Source organism: Tachysurus fulvidraco, chromosome 5 (assembly GCF_022655615.1).
Source record: "Tachysurus fulvidraco isolate hzauxx_2018 chromosome 5, HZAU_PFXX_2.0, whole genome shotgun sequence".
Classification (NCBI taxonomy): Eukaryota; Metazoa; Chordata; class Actinopteri; order Siluriformes; family Bagridae; genus Tachysurus; species Tachysurus fulvidraco.
The window spans coordinates 13,505,390-13,527,830 of NC_062522.1; the positions used below are offsets into that span (position 1 = coordinate 13,505,390).

General features: G+C 40.6%; 1 protein-coding gene across 2 annotated transcripts; it reads left to right on the plus strand.

Moving 5' to 3' along the window:
• Window positions 1–2,439: 2,439 nt before the first annotated feature.
• lmo4b (LIM domain only 4b) lies at window positions 2,440–18,321 on the plus strand. Of its 2 annotated transcripts, XM_047814185.1 has the most exons (6): window positions 2,440–3,133; window positions 4,761–5,004; window positions 10,739–10,835; window positions 11,196–11,351; window positions 15,946–16,024; window positions 17,384–18,321. In XM_047814185.1, exons 2-6 carry the CDS (start codon window positions 4,769–4,771, stop codon window positions 17,470–17,472), a joined length of 657 nt encoding a protein of 218 aa, XP_047670141.1. In that variant the 5' UTR covers window positions 2,440–3,133; window positions 4,761–4,768; the 3' UTR covers window positions 17,473–18,321. The 2 variants fall into 2 exon arrangements, with proteins under 2 accessions (XP_047670141.1, XP_027003113.1); XM_027147312.2 differs by lacking the exon at window positions 15,946–16,024 and having other exon boundaries at window positions 2,450–3,133.
• The last annotated feature ends 4,120 nt before the right edge of the window (window positions 18,322–22,441 follow it).

Genomic DNA, 22,441 nt, shown 5'->3' on the forward strand with positions numbered 1-22,441 from the left:
CACACACACACCGCACACACACACACACACACACCCGCACACACACACCGCACACACACACACACACACACACACACACACACACACACACACACACACACACACACACACACACACACACACACACACACACACACACAAACACTCCTACACACCATAAGCACTGGACAGAGGCTTGAATCGAACTCCCAACACCTAAGCGCAGACATGATAACATCTAAGCCTCCATGCTCCTCTTGATTACGATCACATTACTCATTACTAGTTATGATGTAACTTAAGTTTCTAAAAATCAGACTTATGTTCAAATGCTGCAATTGGCTCAGTGTTTCAGGCTCTGCCACTGCTGGACCCTTGAGCAAGATCCAAGGGCATCATGTCATCAATGACCCTGTGATCTGACCCCAGCTTCTTAACAAACTGGATATGTAAAGGAAAGAATTTCATTGTACTGAAATGTATGTGACAAAGGCTTCTTCAAACTTGTTTCTACATTCCAGTACATTTAATGTGTCCTGTGTTCCTCTAACAAGCACAAACATTCATAAAGAGGTTATAAATGATGCCAATTCACACATATGCATTAGGAAAATATATTAAAATGTGTATTGCATAGAAGTCCAGGTGCAGGACTAGGAAACTGGCTAGTTAACTACTTTACCAACTGTAATTCCTTGTGCGGACAGATGATGGTGCCACTGTGTAAGAACATGTGTGTGAAAACTTCAAGCTGTATACACATTCTGTCAAAAATGGGGCCACACTGAGCGGAAAGATTTTTTTGAAGTCACCTCAGCCGGAGAAAGAAGAAAATCAGTGCTTACATATTTAGGTTTAGGCAATTTAGGGACACCTATAACCATGACAAGTTTTTTTTTTTGGGTCATATGTCACCTAGGTATAAGCAGCAGTATTCACACTTCACAGAGCAACACCCTCATACTGAGAAAGTTCCAGAAATTTTTTGTAGTCTCTATTGAAACACATATCCTTACAAAAGTATGAATAGGCCAGTATTCAAGAAGGCCATAAGGCTAAAACCATGTTACGTAGGAGCAAAGCAAACTGTACAAATGTTTTTTATTTAGACAAGAAGTGTAGAATTAGGTCTATAAATGTTTAGTGAAACGGTTTGGCTTCAGTCGTTTTTTTGAAGACACACAGTGACTCAGCTCTTCAGACAGCCAAGAGTGTAAGGCTTTCATTTTGGGTTTTTGTGGCCTTTTGGAATGCCCTATGATAGACTAGTGTCTCATACAGGGTGTGTCTTTACCATGTGCCCAGAATTCCAGCTCTGGATCCACCACAACCCTGATCAGGACAAAGTGGCTCCTTAAATGAATGAATGAAAGAATGAATGAATGAATGAATGAATGAATGAATGAATGAATGAATGAATGAAATCAGACTAAAATACACTGGGGTGGTGTCATACGGAAGCAGACATATTCAGATGAATTAGTCTCCATTCCATGTAGACGTGTAGATCTGATTCAGCTGGTTTGTGTGGACCAGAACTGGGCCTTCGCTTATATACTCAGACATGACAGTTAAAAAAAAATTCAATTCTATAGCATTTTTATCTCAGACACAGAAAAAGTTCAGAAGTACTAAGATTATACACTTTCTATATATAAAGAAGTAAGAGCAGGATTGCATGACTGAAGAGGATGTCTACTCATTTGTCTATTTTTAATCACATGCTCTTGGTTACTTATAATTTAGTTTAGTTATAATGTAAAGTTTGGCACTGTTCTGTGGTGCATTTGGACCAGCACAAACCGTGATTTGGTCGGAAAATTTGGAATCCAACCTGGCAGTTCTGTGTAGCAATTTGCTTTAAACCTTTATTAAACCTCACTTTGGCAGAATAATGAAAGAAAGCTTTTCACACACTGGCTATTTCTTCTGCGTTTTGGATATAAAACAAAGGACTGGTAATAATTATATAACACAGTAAAATAAATATAGAAATCATTTTAAAATAAAATAAAATATAATAAAATCAACACTCCAAAATAAATTATTTCTCAACTGCCATTTATTATTATTTTTTTCTACTGCCGTCACTTGCAGATTCGGAGAGCCAACTTCACCGCGTTCTGATTGGCCGAATTTGTTATTTCGCTCGAAGAAATGCGCACGCTCTGATTGGCTGCTGTGGATTGCCGTCATAATGAGAGGTGGATCGCCTTGGCTTCGTGTTGCCAGAGTGTTTATTTTAAATCGTTTAAAAATAAAAAGAAATCAGCCTTGAAACTCATGAACAAAATTCTATATTTTTTTGTTAGCTATTTTCACTAAGGTATTACATTTTTAAATTCCACTGAATGTTATAAAGGGGAAATCTAGAGTAATTTAACGGTGTTTGATAAGAGATGATAGTAACAATCTGGCATCCACAGTTTAGGTTCGCCTTCTCTTTTTTCCCCCTCTCCTGTCAGTGACACATGTAGAGCAAAAGCGCAGCGGAGCGCTGAGTAGGACAGAAGAGCTGGAGAGGACGGACAGTGCGAGACGCACAGAGACACACAGAGAGAGAGAGAGCTGGAGAGGACGGACAGTGCGAGACACACAGAGACATACAGAGACATACAGAGAGCTGGAGAGAACGAACAGTGCGAGACACAGAGACACAGAGAGAGCTGGAGAGGACGGACAGTGCGAGACACACAGAAACATACAGAGACGCACAGAGACACACAGATACGCACAGAGAGCTGGAGAGGACGGACAGTGCGAGACACACAGCTTCGCGCGAAATGATCGAATCTTTCCTGGATCGCTTTTAACGACAACACGGACATTTAATCAACGTTAAAAGCAAGAACGCAAGAGTAAAAGGTGACGGCACCAGTGGAAATATAATCTGAAAACTCCATTCGGCTCTCTGTGTGCGCGCCGGAGCGCGCGCGTCGGCGTGCGTAATTTTTGCACAGAAAAGCTGACTGCACAACATTGGACTTTAAAACCGGACTTTTTCTTCCCCAGGGTTCTCCGAGATTATTACTATTAGTAGTAGTAATATTATTAATATTAGTAGTAGTATAAAACGCACACGTCGCTGTAATACTATCGGAATCCCCGCGCGCGACGGAAACATCCGCCTTTTGTATTTGAGAGATTAAGAAAGGTGAGTTTGGCGATTTTCAGTGGCCTCTCAGACACCATTGTCCTGACTCTCCTGACTCTGAGTAATGTAACAGGATACATTAGTGAGGATTAAACATTAGAAGGTCACAGATGACTGCTTCATGTCCACTGATTAGAGTAAATCACACTTAACTTGCCTTTGCTCTCTAATGACACAACACAGATTATGTAAACACTTCATTCCTGTATATGCTTGTGATTTAGTTTGATTATATAAACATGTTAGTATTGTGTACTATTTGGTTTGAATGGGCTGCATGTAAAGGCTGGTTTATTAATCAGATCTATATGTCTCATGTGTTTAACACAACTTTGTGCCTATAGTGAGATTTCAGCTGCTTTTAGTTACATTTCCCTCCTTTCTCCTCAAAGCAGGAATGAAACTTAACTGTGGTCTGATCTTCCTCTCCTATTTCCCATTCATCTGCTCTTACATGTGATCAGCACTGAGATGCCGCTAAAGGGAGCCTTCACTAATGGGCTTTAGACTGAATCTCTCTCTCTCTCTCTCTCTCTCTCTCTCTCTCTCTCTCTCTCTCTCTCTCTCTCTCTCTCTCTCTCTCTCTCTCATTACCTTTCAGTAAATAGTTGCTCTCAGACTGGAGAATGAAATCTGAGATTATAAAGTGAATGAAAATTGCGCCTATTAGTTGGAAAGGAGATGAAGGAAAAGAAGCGCGCTCGTCGGGTGCAGCACCAATGCGCAGGCGCGGAACGCTGCGCGAGCGCGATCGCCTCTGATAGGGGATTAATGGACTTTAACAAACTGTACGCCTTTGTCTGCTGCAATGTTTATCGATTCCACCACTCATTTTGTAAACAAACAAACAAATTAACAAACAATGCCTACAGGCCTTAATAACCTCTCAGAGTGTTGAATTCATTCTTCAAGTGTTTAGTGAGTACCTACACTGTTAATGTGTGTCCATATGGACTTGTATACACACTCCAGGTATTAATACAACACACTTTTGTTCTCTTGTGTACTAAAACAGAACCCAGTGTAATATGTGCACTTGTGAACGGCTCATGCAACTTTAATAACGGCCATGATCTGCTCAGGCTCCATTCGCAATAACATTCTCTTAGCCAGAGAGAAAACATTGACCCGGCATGAAGAATGGCTCAGCTCAGGGTAATGTGCTATTTAAAAGCAATTTAAGGAGCTCGACAAAAGCCATGCAGCGCCTCTTTAATTGTTCCAGCAGCCCCAATGTTATCAGGCAAGCAGACATTCATCACCAAAGAGCCGACCTCAGCATTTAGATAAGGATCAAGGGCAGATTAGTGCTTCAAACGAGGTTGAGATATGGACCTGCATTATGACATCCAAAAAGGTCCTTATAATCCAAATGATCTGGTTTATGGTGAAAAGTAAACTGGTGGATATTAGGGCAGAAGTTAATAAGACCAGAACCTTTTTTTTTGTTGTTGTTTGTTTTCATTGTGATGTATTCTGAGTTATGAGTTCCAACAATACCACCAAAAAGTTTATTCCTTTTATCATCGAACGGCTGATTATGGACCCTCCGCTGAGTAGTGGCACACCTGCAGTGTAGATAAAAAGCCCCCCGAGATGAGCTTTAACATGTTTGTTTGTGTTTTAGCAAAGACCATGGTGAACCCAGGAGGCAGTGCTCAGTCCGCACCAGTTGGAGGTGGTACCATGTCGTGGAAGCGATGTGCGGGATGTGGAGGGAAGATCGCTGACCGATTTCTCCTCTACGCCATGGACAGCTACTGGCACAGTCGCTGCCTCAAATGCTCGTGCTGCCAAGCCCAGCTCGGAGAGATCGGCACCTCGTGCTACACCAAGAGTGGCATGATCCTCTGCAGAAATGACTACATCAGGTCAGCCCTGACTCTGTGTGTGTATACGGGTGTGGGATGTGTTGCCGTACATGTTGGGACACCCAGAACTTCGCACGGAGATATTTGAACTGAATGCATGACGGGGTGTGTATTGTTTCGCCTGATGAAGAGTAGCAAATGTTTGCATGTAGGCAGCATATAAGATATTATATTGCAGTCTAATGGACTGAGTGCCTCTTAATGTAAGTGCGTCAAGTCTGATTGCAAAATAACATTTGTAATGTAATGGCGAGAAGGAGTGCAGGACATTATGGGAAAAAGTCGTAAGGTGTTGGGCGTCCCAGGGAGAGCTGTGGATTTTCCATTGAAAACATGTGTCTCGGATTCTGCCACAGCGGTGCTCGTTAAACCGTTGCGGGTAAAGTCCTCTCGCTGAAAGAGGTCAAGCAATTGACATGCTGGCTGAGCCTGAGACGAAAGGGATTCTTTCTGCGGGGCTTGTTTTTCATCATAGAAAGAAGGGAACCATAGCAGCACTTTCTTTACAAGACACGAGAAAACTCAAGTGCTAGGGGGAGTTTGACGTGTGCAGGAATTTTAAAGGGGCTTTCGTGTCCCGTTCGGCGTGTTCGTGAACCAGAAGAAGACAATTTAATTAGTGAAAAGGACCTTTTTAAATATTTACATAAGGCCGTCTGACACTTGGAGTGAAGGCTAGGTCACTGTAGTCTCACTCACCTGGTGTTGCCTGATTTGACAGGGCAATCATTCAACAGTTTGACCTCAGCAAGGGCAAGCGAAGTGCACTTGAACTCGGAAAGTTTAGACTTTCTGATTTCTGGAAACGTTTGTAGAATTGTTTGGATTTGGAAAAGTAAGTCTTATATCTAAGTGATTATAAGGTTATTTCTATAATGAAACATATCCTTAGCATGCAGAGTTTTTTTCTTGAAACTAAAGATCAGTTTTCTTTTTATTTTTATTTGGATGTTTCCTGCATCGTATGAGCACAAACCTCGTATGTTGATCGTTAACCTATCATCTGTGATAGCTGCTGATCTTCCAGGCTGCCATTGAAAGAGAAAGACAGAGAGCGAGGGAGAGAAAGAGAGAGAGAGAGTGTCTTTGGCAATCTAGTCATTAGCGAGTGTTTACCTTGGCTCGTGATGTGAGTCGGATCAAGTGCAGCTTTCCTGAGAAAGGCTAGGCTGTGACGAGCAGGTGTGCACTAGGGCAAAAAAAGTGAGAGGACAAGTGCAAACGGCGAGAGCCTCCACTCTTTCCACTGCACCTGATCTGGAGGGATCGAGTGCTAGCCGACCCTGGCCTCCAGCCCTAATTAAAAAGAACAGGGAGGGGAAAAAGTGCCTGCACCTTTCTCTTTGTAATTAGTGTGCAGCTCACACAGGCCTGTGATGATCTGAGGAGAGATAAGAGGAAAGGACAAGAGAGTGGGTGAGGGAGAGATAGAGAGAGAGAGAGAGAGAGAGAGAGAGAGAGAGAGAGAGAGAGAGAGAGAGAGAGAGAGAGAGAAAACATCTGACAGCGAATGCACACAATTAAAAGCTTTAATTAGAGTCCCCCTCCATTTTCCTTTAGTCCTGATGGGTTTTATCTAATGAGATCTAGTCCCTGGCTCCGATCCGCTTCCAATGACGTGTCCGAAATGAACGAGAGCCGCATCGCAAACAAAACATTTAATTAACCAAATTGGCTTTTGAGAGAGAGAGAGAGAGAGAGAGAGAGAGAGAGAGAGAGAGAGAGAGAGAGAGAGAGAGAGAAAGAGGTAAAGGGGGGATTATTACGAAGGCCAGTCCCCTCTGGGAGGGAGGGGGATTTAAAGGGGCCTGTCTTATTTTTGTAATGGATTATTAAATTGGCCTTGCAGTGTAAATAATGGAGTTATATATCCCGACTGACTTATATTAATACCGCCTACGCAGAAACACTCAGCCAATTGATTGGGACACTGTGAGTGAAAATGCATCACATTTCCTCTAATGGGAGATGAGGTGAATGGCCTGGCATGATGGCCATCTAATTTCAGTCAGGCAGATGAAACAAACGGGCGCCATCGCTACACATTTTACCCACTCAGTCAGGAGACTGTTAAATGGAAAGTTTACTTTGGGTTTTATTTTTCATAACCTGGAACCAAAAGAGTTCATATTATCCACAACATTCAATACAGTTCATACAGGAATATGGATGGAAAGTTGTGCAAAGTTGTGCAGTTCAAAGTAATAACAAAATGACAGACTCCGTGCTTAACGATTGAAGCCAAAATGTTGGCGATTTGTAATATACACAATAACGTTAGCATTTTTCAGTTGCTCATCGAGTCAAATCGTGATCTAAACACGACGGCACTTCTTAAAGTCTGTGTCTATGTGTCTGGATGTGTGGGTTATTTGTACAGGCAACAGAGTGTAATGTGATGGAGGGGGAATTAATTTTGCTAGTGAATAATCACATGTCCATAAGAGCTGGATAGTGGGAGAGGGGGCACTGTCTCTTTAATTGAATAGGCCTAGGTAATTAAATGGCACTTTTCCAATAGAACGTGCTAGGTAAATCTAATAGTTGGTAATTTAATATCACTTTGAAGTTAGCCTACTCAAGCACAGTGACAGCACATGAGCATGTGAACTATTAGGCTGTGAGAGAAAAAAAAAACCTGGGATCTCAGAAATTAATTAAATCGCATGCAATTTAGTGGAAACGTTTATCTTGATTTGTCATAACAGAATTAATTCAAGGACTTCAATCCACCAGGGACTGGATCTGTTACTTTGAATTAACCAAGTGTAATTTGGCTACGTTTTTTTTTCCCTCCCTGCCTTTCCTTTCGTTTCATTTCATATCGTTTCCTTCCCTTCCCTTCCCTTCCCTTCCCTTCCCTTCCCTTCCCTTCCCTTCCCTTCCCTTCCTGTCTTTCTCGTTTTCTCTCTCCGCTCTCAGTCCCCCACCATCTCCTCTTCTAATGTAGCCTTGCCATTATGCAAAGCCGGGCTTAAGTATCAGCCCGATGCTTTTAAGGTTCTTTGGCTGCTAATGTTGAGAGGCATTTTTATAATGGACTGTGATGCCGAAATCATTGTTGTACTACCTTACATCACTCTGCTCAAAAGGTTTTGCCTACGAGGCCAGCATTTGCCAGATGGCCCTAAATTGCTCCACTAGGTTGTAATTCACCTCACAGCCAGCGTCCAAATTAAATCCAGTAGACATCGTTTGATGGAGTGTAGACAGCTTCAAATATTTCTCTTAGGAAAGACAGACGTGGTCGGGACAGTCTGTTTTTATCCTTCTGCTCCTCAATGGAAAATGTTAATAAATCAACATTCTGTGATGTCTTGTTGACAAGACCGTCTTTTCGTTATGTGTGATTGATCGCCAAGGAGAATAGCCTGAGGAAAAAAGAAAAAAAAAAAAGGAGAACGAGAACAACAACTGAGGCAGAGAACGGCTTCGGGTTCGGCGAGAAGGGTGTCGCTGCAATTAAAGAGTCCCCAGGCTTTAATTATACTGACCCAGGCTTGCTTTACCTTCTTCTTACTAACACTGTAGCTCAATGGTGAGAGAGAGAGACCATTAGAGGCCAAGGGCAGACTGATAGCGACTTAATTGAGCACCTAACGCCTTCAGGCCCTTAAATCAAATACTATCAGGAGCCAACCCCTGGTCAAATCATTAACCCACTACATATAGCTCACACTGATAAAATAAAATCCTGCTCTCTAGGTTTTCTCAGTTTTTCCTAAAGATGTCCACACCTGGGAAATTAAAAAAAAAACAAAAAAAAAACAAAAACAACAATCCTGTCCAATTTGGGCAAGACTGTAAACAGCGGGATGTGTGTTGAGTGCTGAAGGGTTGAGTGTGTGAAAAAGCCTTTCTGAGCTGAAGCACTATCAGAAGATTAAGGTAGATGTCATTTGGCAGTTGAGGAGAATGGCAGCATTTAAAGATATCCCTCTGACATTTTCCACGGCTCATCCGTTCAATTTACGGCGTCGAAGGCACGCCGTTGTCACAGGGCTGGAGCTAATTACTTTTGAAATTGAGTTTTGATTGAGCCTCCCCAATCGATGCCACAGCAAAATTTGTTTCTCTGCTTGCCTATGAGCAGCTATCTGAGGGCCGATATTAAAGCGACACACGTTTATTTGTCACTAAAACATGCAGCTGCAAAACATGCAGAAGCGTAGGGAGATTTTCAGAAACAGGAGAGTTGTGAAATCACGCTGCTTTTCTCACATTAGCATTGCGCATACTAAGTTTATAAGGAATTCAATTACAGTCAGGTGGCAAACCGAATCAACGCTTATGCTGCATTTTTAATATCCATCAGATTTTTTCCTCATTAGCTCCTCAGAGTAAGTTTGGTGAGCTTTCCAGAGTTGTCCTTTTCTGTCTCTGCACCTCTTATGCCTCGCTCTCCCTCTGAACATCCCACTTCCCCTTGCTCATCCTTTCCACATTTTCTATCTCGCCCTCTCCCTCCCTCCCTACCTCCCTCCCTCCTTCCCTCCCACCAGAGCTTGTCAGATGCTGTGGTCTTATTTGATTGCATAGGAAAAGTGCACTGATAGAGCAAACACCAGTGAGATATGATGACAAATGGGTCCAGATCCCAGTAAATTACTTTCGGCTCAAATCGAAATTTCATTCAGTTTGTTGCTCGGCGAGATGAAGTAATCTAAATTGTGGACTCTGAAGGCAGATAGAAGAGAAGCAGGAGCAAGCATTTCATTATCAAGAGGCCGAGAGAGAGAGGGAGAGAGGGTTAGGGATGAAAGAGATGAGCGCCAGCAAATCTAAAGTGTTGACACCGTGATTGAAAAGGTTAACCCATGCACATTATATATCAAGCCGGGCTAGCCGAGGGTTTCTAATGGAAACGGAGCACGCGCCGCTCTCCTAATGGCTAAAGCACTACGTCTCCCCCTAGATGTACAATCAAATGCTCTTAGGTCCTGATTGCTTATGTTCCAGGTTATTATAGGTAGTGAAAAAAATGAGTGCTGAAGGTAATACGTAGGCGAGTGGCAGCGCTACAAGCTTTTGGAGGACACGACAGGATTTTTTCATTTGGACTGCTGGCATTACAACCATTTTACATTTTCCAATATCAGAAAAATTGAAGATGCCATTTGTTTCCTCTGTGTGTGTGTGTGTGTGTGTGTGTGTGTGTGTGTGTGTGTGTGTGTGTGTGTGTGTGTTGCCAGTGCTGCAGGCACAGGATTTCAATGATATAAGCCTCACTGCAGGATTTTATTATAAAAGTCAAGTGTAAACAGGCAGTCAAACAGACGTTGTGCATATTATTAATTCTGCTTTATTCCATTCGGAATGCTCGAATAAAGCGCAGAACAATAAGAACGGTTTACTTTCTAAAATGGCCTGTTGAACTTTTTAGGTACTTTCTCTTTCATTTGTTAATATTAGTTATGTTGAGAGGCCCTTTGTCTCTCTCTCTCTCTCTCTCTCTCTCTCTCTCTCTTTCTCTTTCTCCGTCTTTCTCACTCTCTCTCACTCTCTCTCACTCTCTCTCTCTCTCTCTCTCTCTCTCTCTCTCTCAATGTCTCTCGCTTTCACTCTCTCTCTCTCACTCTCTCTCTCTCTCTCTTGCTCTCTGTGTTTAAAATCAGTAGCTATTGGCCATAGTTTTCTATGATTAAATGATTTGCCATCTGTCGCTGCACTGTTACTAACTTTTTGTGTGTGTGTGTGTGTGTGTGTGTGTGTGTGTGTGTGTGTGTGTGTGTAGGTTATTTGGGAACAGCGGGGCATGCAGTGCTTGTGGCCAGTCCATCCCAGCCAGTGAACTGGTCATGAGGGCACAGGGCAACGTGTATCACCTCAAGGTAACCCAGCTCTCAGTCTTCACCCCCTGCATGCTGCAGATTATTACATGATCAACATGAACGAAACATTGACATTTGTAGTCCGCTACAGTATTAATTTCCTAGAATATATATATATGTATATATATATATATTTAAAAAAAAACATAACAGGTTTCTTCTAATAATTATTATTCCCTCATAGAACTAATTTGTGTATTTCTACCAATTAGAAATTGTGTTTGTAAATAAATAATTTGGGGACGAATTTTACACAGCAACCTTTCTTCCCTTTCAAAGTACATAGACGTAAATGTCATTTGTGTGTCTGTGTGAAAGTTAAAGCAATGCATTTTGGGTAACGAGAGTCTGTTCCCCCAGTGTTTCACGTGTTCTACCTGCCGGAACCGGCTTGTCCCTGGAGATCGGTTCCACTACATCAACGGCAGCTTGTTCTGCGAACATGATAGACCCACAGCGCTCATGAACGGCCACTTGAGTTCACTGCAGACGAACCCACTACTTCCTGATCAGAAGGTAAACACCGGCAAACACCACAAGTCTCATAAACACAAACCGCACAGATTGGATTGCGTTATGTCACGATTCGTCCAGGAAGCAGAGGACTTAGATATTGCATTGTTTTTCTCACAGCTGACAGAAAGCATATGATATTATAGTAGGTCATTACTACTGATTGAGGGATTGAAGGACAGGAATGACAGGAATGTACACAAGCTTCTACTGTTCTGAAATGTAGCCAATCAAATTCAAGGACTCAAAGCTTCCATATGTGCAATACTAGTGTAGACAATAAGACCTGGTAATAAACAAGTCTCAAATAAAGACAGGCGGCAAAATTAGTGCTTACAAAAAATATCCATCCAGTGCAAAATAAGACATAGAGGTGACAATCGCAAGTTTTTCAAGTATTCAAATATGTGCGCATGGATATAAAAATATAATTACGGCAGCAAATGTTTAATCTGCTGCAAGGTTGTTAAAGTGACAGTGCAGGTTGTCCTACCGTTGCCTGCGGAGCGTCAGTCGGTTTTAGGTTTTACAGCAAGTTTTCCGGAAATGTCTTGAGGTGTGTGTGCTGATTTATTATTTATTATTATCTAAGGTTTCTGGTTTAGTTTTGCACTGGAGGCAAATGTTGCTAATATGGAAAGGTAATCTGTGTGCACTGCTTATCTAAAACATTGCCCCAGATCATGTCATGTATAAAACTGTACGAGACACTTATTTATAAAAATAAAAAAAAATAGACAAAAATGTGTCATTAAAGCAACAAACATTAATAATATTAATATCAGCCGCCGGGAATCCTGAATCCTGTTTTATTCTTCAGCCCGTACTTTTGGAAATGTTAGAAATCTAAAAATAATCTAGTTTCTATTTCTATATCTTTAAAATGGACAAATTTATTCATTTTGTCAGTAGGTTTATGAACAAGCTGTTTGTTAAGGAAGGATTGTGATGATTTAGACAACGCTTCACAGTAGTTATACGCTTTCCTCTCTTCTTAGCTATATTAGCCACATTCATGACCAGGACACGAAAGTAAAGCAACACATTTCATCCAACAGACACATCTTGGCTGATTGATCACACTTGGCTGAACCATTCAATTAAAGCAACTATTTAATTTTCCTACAAGTTTGTTATTTAAAAGCTTTTGTCTGTAAACGCTGGATAAAAATCTCATTTCATTTAATTGTTTTTTTTATGTACTGCTACTATTTTGCAGCCATTTTTCCCTTTTTAGTTGAAGTTAATATTTTCATTTTTAACATGTCCTTAAGTATTATGCTGTTATATTTTTTGGCACGTTGCCTGCATCTGACATCTGGTGCTCATTAAAAAGCTATCATTTGTAATTTAATTTGCAGAACTCTCTTCACTGCGGGTCGCAAACTTTTACAACAGCTTTCTTATCATTCACGTTTCTTATTAATTCTTATTGGTGCGAGTGTGAGTCTTGTTCTGGACTGGGAGATCTTCTCACACCTGTCTCCGTCCCTGTCTCGTGTCATTCACAGGAGCATAATGGATTTACATTCTTAACATATGCTCGCTGCATATGGACCCGACTGCTGTGTGTCAGTAAGCCCGGTAGCTTAGCATGTATATTTATCTACAGTCACTGTGAGTAACTAAACGTCTGGTTGTTATCCAGAGAGGACGACACAGGAAGCGTGACAGCAGCAGAATTGCTTTTTAAAGGGGGAAAAATGACAGCGGATCTGAAAGCACTTTAAGTCGCTCGCCGAAAGCCCCTCAGGCCCAAGGTCAGGCCTGCAAGACAAGAGCAATTCAGTCTCGGTGAAAGCTAATTTGTCACAATTAATGTCAGCTCCATAAAATGAGAGGACTGCTAACGCAAGCTCGGTGTTGCTTAAGTGAGAGAAAGGAGGGGTGATGAGGGAAGGGGAGGTGATAGGGGTAAGTGTGTGTGTGTGTGAGAGAGAGACTGAGACAAGGAAAAAGTTTTCCTACCTGATTCTGCTGCCTCCATATTTCAGACTGATTATGTATTGATGACATTGATTCATTTGCGCTTTGCCTCAAGAGCTGCGATAGATATTAAATCCTATTGACTAAAGACAAATTGTAATTTTGCACAGCGGATGGATCGCCTTGTTTCTGATGACACAGGTTTGAATTTTTAGCACTCACCAATGCCCATCAGCAGATCCTGACTTATTGCCTTGTGGTCAGAATATCAACTGGTCTGTGCTGCATGGATGTTTTACATCCTCTGATTCAATATGTATCACATTTACTGTCCCAAGGCCAAAGAACAACACTTTTCTCTGTCCTATAGGCAAAAAGTGCTGGAAACACGGGCACAAGCTGTTTTTTTTTCTTTTGTGTACTTTGGTGTCCACGTAACTACCGAAACACACACGTTGTTAGTCATAGAGATTGGTATTTGTGTTGTTATGGTAACAACACAAATTAAGTTCGATCAAATCCTGCAAAAAAAACTTTTTTGGGTGGACAAAAAATTCATTTAGAAAAAATAGAGAGAGAGAGAGAGAGAGAGAGAGAGAGAGAGAGAGAGAGAGAGAGAGAGAGAGAGAGAGAGAGAGAGAGAAAGTACCCTCAGAAATAGAGAAAAAAATAAAACAGAGACGAGTGCAAATTAAAAATTATTGTGAATATTTTTCCAGAGCAGTCAATATATTTCATCCTAATAGATTTTTTTCTTTCACCAAAATCCAGTTCTGTAATAAATAATAAAAATAAATAAATAAACCCAGTTCTGTGAACTGTCAAATCTTATTCATTCATATTTACCAAATTATTAACAGTTAATTAAAAATGTATTACTGATTAAATTAACGATTAAACCGTTAAATGATTCTTCTTATTATTTTTAGTTTCTTATTCACTGTGACCCACCAGCTGCTGACACACTTCTACATCAGTGCCTCCTCTACCGTTTTTCCGTTATTGCAAGTATTATTTGTAATCTCACTGTAATGACCTCGGTTTTCAGTCCTTCCAGGCAGCATGCTAAGCTAGTAATAAATAAAATGAGAGATTTATGTAATTCCTGCTCTGGCCTTTGGGACAGTGTGTAACCGCAGAGTTCATCGCCGTCTGACTGTATCAGCAGCAGCTTAGTGACACATAATGAGTATCGATACATAGACGGGGCAGACGTGTGGGTGGGTGCGAGTCTGTGTGTGTGTGTGTGTGTGTGTGTGTGTGTGTGTGTGTATGTGTGTGTGTGTGTGTGTTTCACCTCCCAGAAAGAGAAGGAAAGGAGGCAGAACTGAGAACAAGGGCAGCCTGAGGGGGCAGAAAGCCTAGAAAAAGGAGTGCAGGAAAAAGACCAGTGAGGAAGAAGAGACTGAGATGACAAGAGATGAAGAGGGCATGAAGGAAAGAGCTCCATTAAGCTCGCTATTCCATCAGAAGGCTTTTAAGAGCTCGTCACTTTTACAAATCAGTGCTAAGAGGGCAGCGTGTCTCAAATTGAATGCCTTTGCATTATCTAGCTTAATTTGAAATGTCTGCTTAAGCCGTTGTTCCCTCTCTCACTCCTCCCGCTCGACGGCTGCAGCGGTAAATATGAGGCCTCATTGTTTATTTATGGCGCAACATCAATTGTAGTGAAAACAGCTGAATTATTAATGCTAAAATGCAATCTGAATATTGGCTGCGCTGCTTTAATTATAGCAAGGAGAGAAGTCTTAAATACACACAGGCACCTCTCGCTGCTCACTAGAGAGAGAGAGAGAGAGAGAGAGAGAGAGAGAGAGAGAGAGAGAAAAGAGCGACATGTCCAAGTATCTTCAGCAGATGCTTGAGATGAATGATGCCGTAGAGTATTGAGTTATTATGGGCTTCAGCACAGCAATAGAGTTCTAGATAGCAGAGATACAATGAAGTGTGTAAGTCTAAGCTCTTCAATACTGCACTCGTCCACTCTGAAGGAACTTTGAGCCCCAAAGTGATCGCCTCAGCTCCTAAAAATTGTGTGAACTACGGCATGAAATCTATGCAGAAGCGCTGTAACAGGAGAGTCTGAGAGTAGCCGTGAGCCTCCTCTACTTCAGTGAATATGAGGTCCCGTCTGGCCGCCAATGTTTTTATTATTTGCGATTTCATGGCGACATAATTGGCGTCGTGCATGTCGGCAGCTCAGGACATTTGATGCTCATTTATTAAGTGGGCTTCCTGGCTTCTCCCTAATCTCTTTGTTCAGGACAGACAAATTACCTTTCTCATGCTGAGGCCGAGCCCGAGGGAGCCAAACCTTCCCTGCCTTCTCCTTAATTAGCCCCCCGAAAGTGTGTGTGTGTGTGTGTGTGTGTGTACGTGCGCGCATGTCTGTGTGTGTCTGTGTGGGGGGGGTGCAATTACTAATAGACTGAAACCCTCCTAGTAACTTGAGGAAGGAAGGGAGAAGAAAATTGCCCCTCGAATGTTTGAAACAAAAGGAACGGCAGAGAGAGAGAGAGAGAGAGAGAGAGAGAGAGAGAGAGAGAGAGAGAGAGAGAGAGAGAGAGAGAGAGAGAGAGAGAGAAGAAAGAAGTTGGGCTCGACTGTCTGTGAAAGCAGAGCGCCGTTGCTTAGACGTGCCTCTAATTGTCCCTGTTGCTCTGCTCCGCAGAAGCCGTGCACCCTGGGGGCTGTGCTGAAGCGCTGCTCAAAACCGAGACAAAAAGAGACTAACTTCATAAAACGTTCTTTCGAGTTAATGCGGAGGAAATAGGGCAGCAGATGGTTTCCAAAGCCTCGCCGATCAATAAATTAAGCGGGTGCTTTAACAGAGCTGCCAGTACAGAACACCTCCTTCATTTGACACAGAATTGTGTAGAAAGATATTTTGGAGTATAACTGACTTTTAGGATCTGCTTCTTTCCTACATATTATTTATTTATTTATTTATTTATTTATTTATTTGCATATTTCATTGTTGGTCATTACCTTTGTGCCACTTTAGCTCTGAGAATTAAGACCTTTTTGTGAAGCTTTATTTGTTCTAAGCTGTTACCAAATCACACACAGAGAAATATATATATATATATATATATATAATTTTTTTTTTTCAAATGGAAGGAAATATCTTTATTCTTTAATCATCCAGACAGTGAAATCCTCAATACAGATATGTTCAGGATTATGTGAAATCTTTGCAAAACTCAACTAACACAAAATGTACAGTAAGTTCGTCGGCTAAAATAAGGTGCGTCTTTAGAAAAATAAAGAAACTGACCAGAAGTGTAACGGGATATGATTATGAAAATGTCAGTGCGCTATACACACTATGTTTATGTTTGTTTGGAGCTCACAATATCACTTATAACCAGACCGCTTAATAATGTAACAGAGGTTATGAAAATATCCTGAATATTTCAGCCAGGCTCTCCCACACTAACACCATCATCATCATGAACATGTGTGTGTAAGTGTATGTGAGTGTGTTTGTGTGTGAGTGTGTTCGTGTGTGTGTGTGAGAGAGAGAGGGTGCGTGAGAGTGTGTATGCGTAAGAGTGTGTGTGTGTGAGAGAGTGCATGAGAGTGAGCATGTGAGAGAGTTAGTGTGTGTGTGAGAGTGTGTGTGTGAGAGTGTGCATGAGTGTGTGTGTGAGAGAGTGTGTGAGAGAGAGTGCATGAGAGTGAGCATGTGAGAGTGTTAGTGTGTGTGTGAGAGAGTGTGTGTAGAGAGAGTGCATGAGAGTGAGCATGTGAGAGTGTGTGTGTGTGTGTGTGTGTGTGTGTGTGTGTGTGTGTGTGTGTGTGTGTGTGTGTGTGTGTGTGTGTGTGTGTGTGTGTGTGTGTGTGTGTGTGTGAGAGAGTGAGTTGTGATTGTGAACATAGGGCCCCAAAAGAATCTGAGATCATACCATTTTGAAAATGTGAATTCTTGAAGTTAAAAGCCGAAAGCTTGCTGTTTTTTGTTAGAACTAGAGCAGTAATATGGCTGTCTGGTTGTAATTTAGCCCATCTGCTACACACTGGCCTACTTTGGAATAATGGTTGCCCTGTTCTGTGTGAGTCTAATACATATTATCATCTCTCTTTCTCTCTTTCTCTCTCTCTCTCAGGTGTGTTAAAAGGGAGGAGTTGCTCAAAGCGGGATGTGTGCCTTCATTCCAGCCCTTGCTCATTGTCACTGAAGATCTCTCAGTCCTGACCTGACCGCCGCCCCACCCTCTTTTCCTATTTCCTTCCGGAGTCGCAGTACTACCCCAGCTACCCCTTACGACATCTCACAATTCCTGTCTACACCCAGTCCCCCTCCTCGACCTGACCCCCGATTGTAGGCGGATTCCCAGCGTTGCAGCGCTTCCAATGGAAATTTGAGGACTCCGTGACTTATGGGAGACCGATCAGACCCTGTGGGACTCAAAGACAGTAAAAAGGAGAGAGAGAAAGAGAGAGGGAGGCAGAGAGAGTGAAAAGAGAACTAGATCAAGCAGAAGGACATTTTGGATAAGCAAAAGAAAGAGAAAAGGAGAGTGTCAGACAAATGAAGCTAATCAGCTGCAGCTTTTCGAATCGCAGTTCTTACGTTTGTTTGATAATTAACAGAGGCAAAACAGACTGTTTTTTTTCCTTTTTACTTCTTTTTTCCCTCTTTAATTCCTTATCTATTCTCTTTTTCTTCAACACGCTATCTACGCGTTCTATATTTTAAATGTTGTAAAGGGAATGTGTTTCGTTTTTTCGGGTGATTCAAGAATCTAAAAGACTGGGTTCCAAGAAGTATCTGTGGCTTTTTTTGTGCAAATCGAATCATGAACACTCTTGGTGTATTTGTAAAACTATCACGTATGTATGCATGTAAATGTTTTTGTCCCAACGTGGCTGCCGTACATCCTCCACGTGACCCCGCCCCTTACCGGAACCTGAAACCATGGCAACGAAGCTCATAGCTGTCCACTTGTAAATGCTGAATGAGAGAGAAATCTATTTGTGATATTTTCAGAGACATTGGCTCTAGTATGGTGTATTTAATTAATAAAAAACTTAAGATTTAAAAGTACTTCTTTTATTTGACCATATTCAATTATTTTTTTTTATTTCATTTTATCCACATACCAGCCACAAATTCTTCCCAACAGTTCCATCATGTCAGTTTTCCCTGCTCTGTGGTGGAAATGTTTAATGAGGTGTGTATTTTTGTGTATTTTATCCATTTATATAGCAGTAAGGTTGATCCGTGTAGGACACAATATAAGCACTAGTAATTGAGGTCTGAGGGTCATGCTCATGGGTTCAACAGTATTTCTTTAGCAGTCCTGGGATTTAAGCTCACAATTTTCTGATCGCTAGCTCTCTAGCTCTACAAATTCAATTTTTTTTTCCATCAGGACAGCCGAATGCTTTGTATTATCACAGCGATTTATCTCTGAGTTTCTCTCGAGAAAAGGGCTCATTAGCAAAACTATGCTTTTCCATTAACCTTCCTGAATGCAGTGCCATCTCGGAGCATCCATCCAACCCTCCATTGTGTCTCCGCAGCTTTTCTCCACAGTAATTATGAATGCACGATGATAGGGTGGCTAATTGGAAATGGATAAACATGTAGCCTTGGTTCTTCTTTTCATTCGAACATGCTATTTAGTGCTGCGAACGCAGGGCCAAATGCCCCTTTGAAGATTCAATTACCGCTGGGAGAGAGAAAGGTGTTTCAGTGTAGTCTGAATGGACTATTTACAGAACAAATCGGCGTTTGAAGCCGTTGCGCGACCTAATGGGTATGAAGGGGATCTGATTAGCATAATACCCAGAAAGCCTGGTCAGTTCTGCCTCGCTCATTAGACAGGTGGATCAGAACAGCACGTGAACCACTTCTGATTGTGTATTTTGCATGTTTGATGTGGTTATAGCATAGCATGCTCACCTTATGAAAACCAGAACCCTGGTCTACAGATTTTGATTAAAACTAAATAATTTTTTTTCCCCCAGCTATGAACATTTCATTTTGAATTAGAATTATGACCAGTTTCTGTTTACTACAGAAAGATTTAAAAGAGGTTACACTCCATGTTCTTTCAGAAATTTGCCAAGTAGTATTTTCCCTGTTTTTCTTACTGTCAGATCCAGAATTATTGGCACAAGCACAAATCTAAGACTTAGACTAAATGGAAAACTATTTTTTTTTCAAAAATTATCATTTACATCATCAGTTAAAATCTGGTAAAGGTTTTAACCTTCTCAAAATAATCCACACATTTTCATCAACACGAGTTCAAATCCCAGAGTCTGAGACCGCCATTACAAAACATATTTTTTGTCCTGCCATTGTTTAACTCAGTCGATTTAGATGAATGGTTTCATAATCTCGACCGATCTCCAGTCATGTTGTAACCTCCTGGCAGAGGTTAGGCTTTTATTCCTTAGTGGAATCCAAATACCAGCCATAAAACAGCTCCAAAAATATCACTGGTCTTAAATCATATTTTAAAGCAAATATAGAAGCTTCTCATTTGGCGTAGTCCTCAATTTTCTACAGATAAATAGTCATTAGTGTTAATAGTGTCTGCAACCTAAAAGAATTTGGTGTGATATGACTTCCACATGATTGCAAATGCTATAGCTTTTATATATTTTGTTTATTGAGCTCATGACAGACTTTTTCTATGGTGCATTTAAACAGCTGTCATTATGTGGACAATCAAATAAAAGATAAAGATAATGAAATAAACAGTGTGTTGTAAGGTGTGGGTTGCAAAATTGGAATATGTGACGTGTACATGATTTAATTATGTAGAAAGATCCGAAGGTTGCACAAAGTTTTAGTAACTGATAATCATAGTTTACAGAATCATGGCCCCAGTCAATTCTTTTCAGGGTTATTTTATTTGTATAGCACTTTCAACAACTGACATTGTCTCAAAGCTGATTTACTGATTTACAAAGATTTTAGCCCATGTTTCGAATACATATTCACAAAAAAGTGACGACGGAAGAGAACGAATTGAATTGACTGGAGTGTAAGAGAAAAGTCTACCATGAGCCTGTACATAGGTTCGTTGGTTGGAAATATTTTGCTATTTTAAAGTCTTCGTTTGAGAGACCGTCACAGCAGGTGTAGCCGTTAGCAGTTGCATGAGGAAATGAAATCATGTTTGTTTTAACACACAGCCTGCTTCCTAAGTGCTTTAACAGTTTGCTTTAGCTGCGAAGCTCATGAAATGCAACCCTTTTTTCACACACTGAGTGGGAAGAGCTTTTTACTTTACAGACTGCAGAAATGTTGTCCAAAAAACCCATAATTGTGTGTGTTTGTGTTGTGTATAAAGATTTAGGTAACTAACAATTGCTTTGTGAACCTCTGTAACATTACATTTAATGGATGCAGCGTAGATTTCTAAATAATTTGTTGAGCAACAGGTGATACAGCAGACAACAACAGCTGGAGCTGGTACTGAAAAACAGTATTAATCATATGAGACATAATAATCGTTCTGATGATGAGGATTAGGAAAAGGATGAGGATAATTTAATCTGTTAAATACGTTTGGCCAAAAATGAAATAAAATATAATTAAATTCTGAGCCAGATACCTTTTTTAAATGAAAATGACATGTTGGTGCTACTTCAATTAATCAAATCCAGTTCAAATGAACAAGGGCACTTGTGCTTGACATTATTCTAATGACACGAATTAAGAAGGGCTGTTTTAATCGTAATCAAAAAGCAATGGATTTAAGATTTAAGACTGCTTTTTTTTTCCAAACTGCAATTTTTGTTTAAATTTAGTTTTATTGATCTGAAATGAAACTCAGTACAACTCGGCTGTGGCCAGTGTAGCTTTTAGCGACTGTGTAATCTGTATAATTAAGTAGGACATTCGTCGTAACAGGTCATTAATTTACTCTGCTGATTATTAGTGAAATGCATATTTGATACTAATGGACACATTTCAAAAAGCTACTTGTGAACATTGATCCTTATTTAAGATATAGCTTTGTTGTGGCTGAAAAGGAGCAGAGTTAATAGAGATTCAGTAATGGAGGCCAAACAAACGGACGCTCTACTGTGGTATATCAGCTTCAATTTCTGTACCATTTTACTGTATTTTCACAAAGTGCATGTTTTAATGTAAGGTTTCAAATATTCAGACATTTTCTGGAACATTTCCTGAAATGGAAGAGCATTTAAGGCTTCAAAGAGACAACCAAATAAAAAGCAATTTTTCAATCTATCTTTATTTTTATTTTTTTAATTTGTTTATGCTTCACAGCATCTCACTATATGTCCACAAGTATGTGAATACATAACCAAAAAAATCATTTGTTCAACATCTTGTTGCAGAATTTGTCATTTCTATGCTGTTCTAATAACCTCTGCTCTTCTGAGAAGGCTTTACGCTAGATTTTGGAGTGCGGCTATGAGGATTTGTGTTCATTCAGCCACAAGAGCATTAGTGAAGTAAGGTATTGTTGTCAGACGATGCGGGCTGGGGCACAGTCAACGTTTCAGTTCATCCCAGAGGTGTTCAGCGGGGTTGAGGTCAGGGCTCTGTGCAGGCCACTCGACTTCTTCAACATGAATCTTAGCAAAACATGTTGTTATGGAGCTCAGTTTGTGTGCAGGCTCACTGGTAGGCTGGATCAGGGTTTGGGCCTCTTAGTTCCAGTAAAGGGAAATTATAAAGCTACAGCATACACAGACATTCTATAAAAGTATGCTTCCATCTTTGTGGCAAGAGTTTGATATTATTATTACGAGTAACTGTTCTGATGTTCTAATGATGAAGCATTAGTAATGAGCAGGAAGATAATTTAATGGTGCTCTCTGTTAAATGTAATGCATTTGGCCAAAAGCCATCAACAGTGAATATAATACTGAATCATATCTAATTTAATTAAAAAATATATATATCACGGAAATTGGTGGTATATATTTTAAACAAAGATCGTTTGATAACACATTTATACATTATACACTTTATTTATAATAAAAATTTAATTTAGCACAGAGTTTTCTTTTTACAAACTAAAGAATAATTACAAGAGATAGCGGAGGAATTTAGTTTTGGGTTTTAAAAGTGTGGAGAAGGAGAAAGAGGGAGAGATAGATAGAGGGAGAGATAGATAGAGGGAGAGAGAGAGAGAGAGAGAGAGAGAGAGAGAGAGAGAGAGAGAGAGTCC

What these genes read in the sequence shown, in the direction of transcription:
- lmo4b (XM_047814185.1), top strand. Translation starts at nt 4,769, where the DNA reads ATGGTGAACCCAGGAGGCAGTGCTCAGTCCGCACCAGTTGGAGGTGGT. An exon ending in TGCAGAAATGACTACATCAG is followed by an intron (nt 5,005 to 10,738) that starts GTCAGCCCTGAC and finishes GTGTGTGTGTAG; the next exon opens with GTTATTTGGGAACAGCGGGG. An exon ending in GCAACGTGTATCACCTCAAG is followed by an intron (nt 10,836 to 11,195) that starts GTAACCCAGCTC and finishes CTGTTCCCCCAG; the next exon opens with TGTTTCACGTGTTCTACCTG.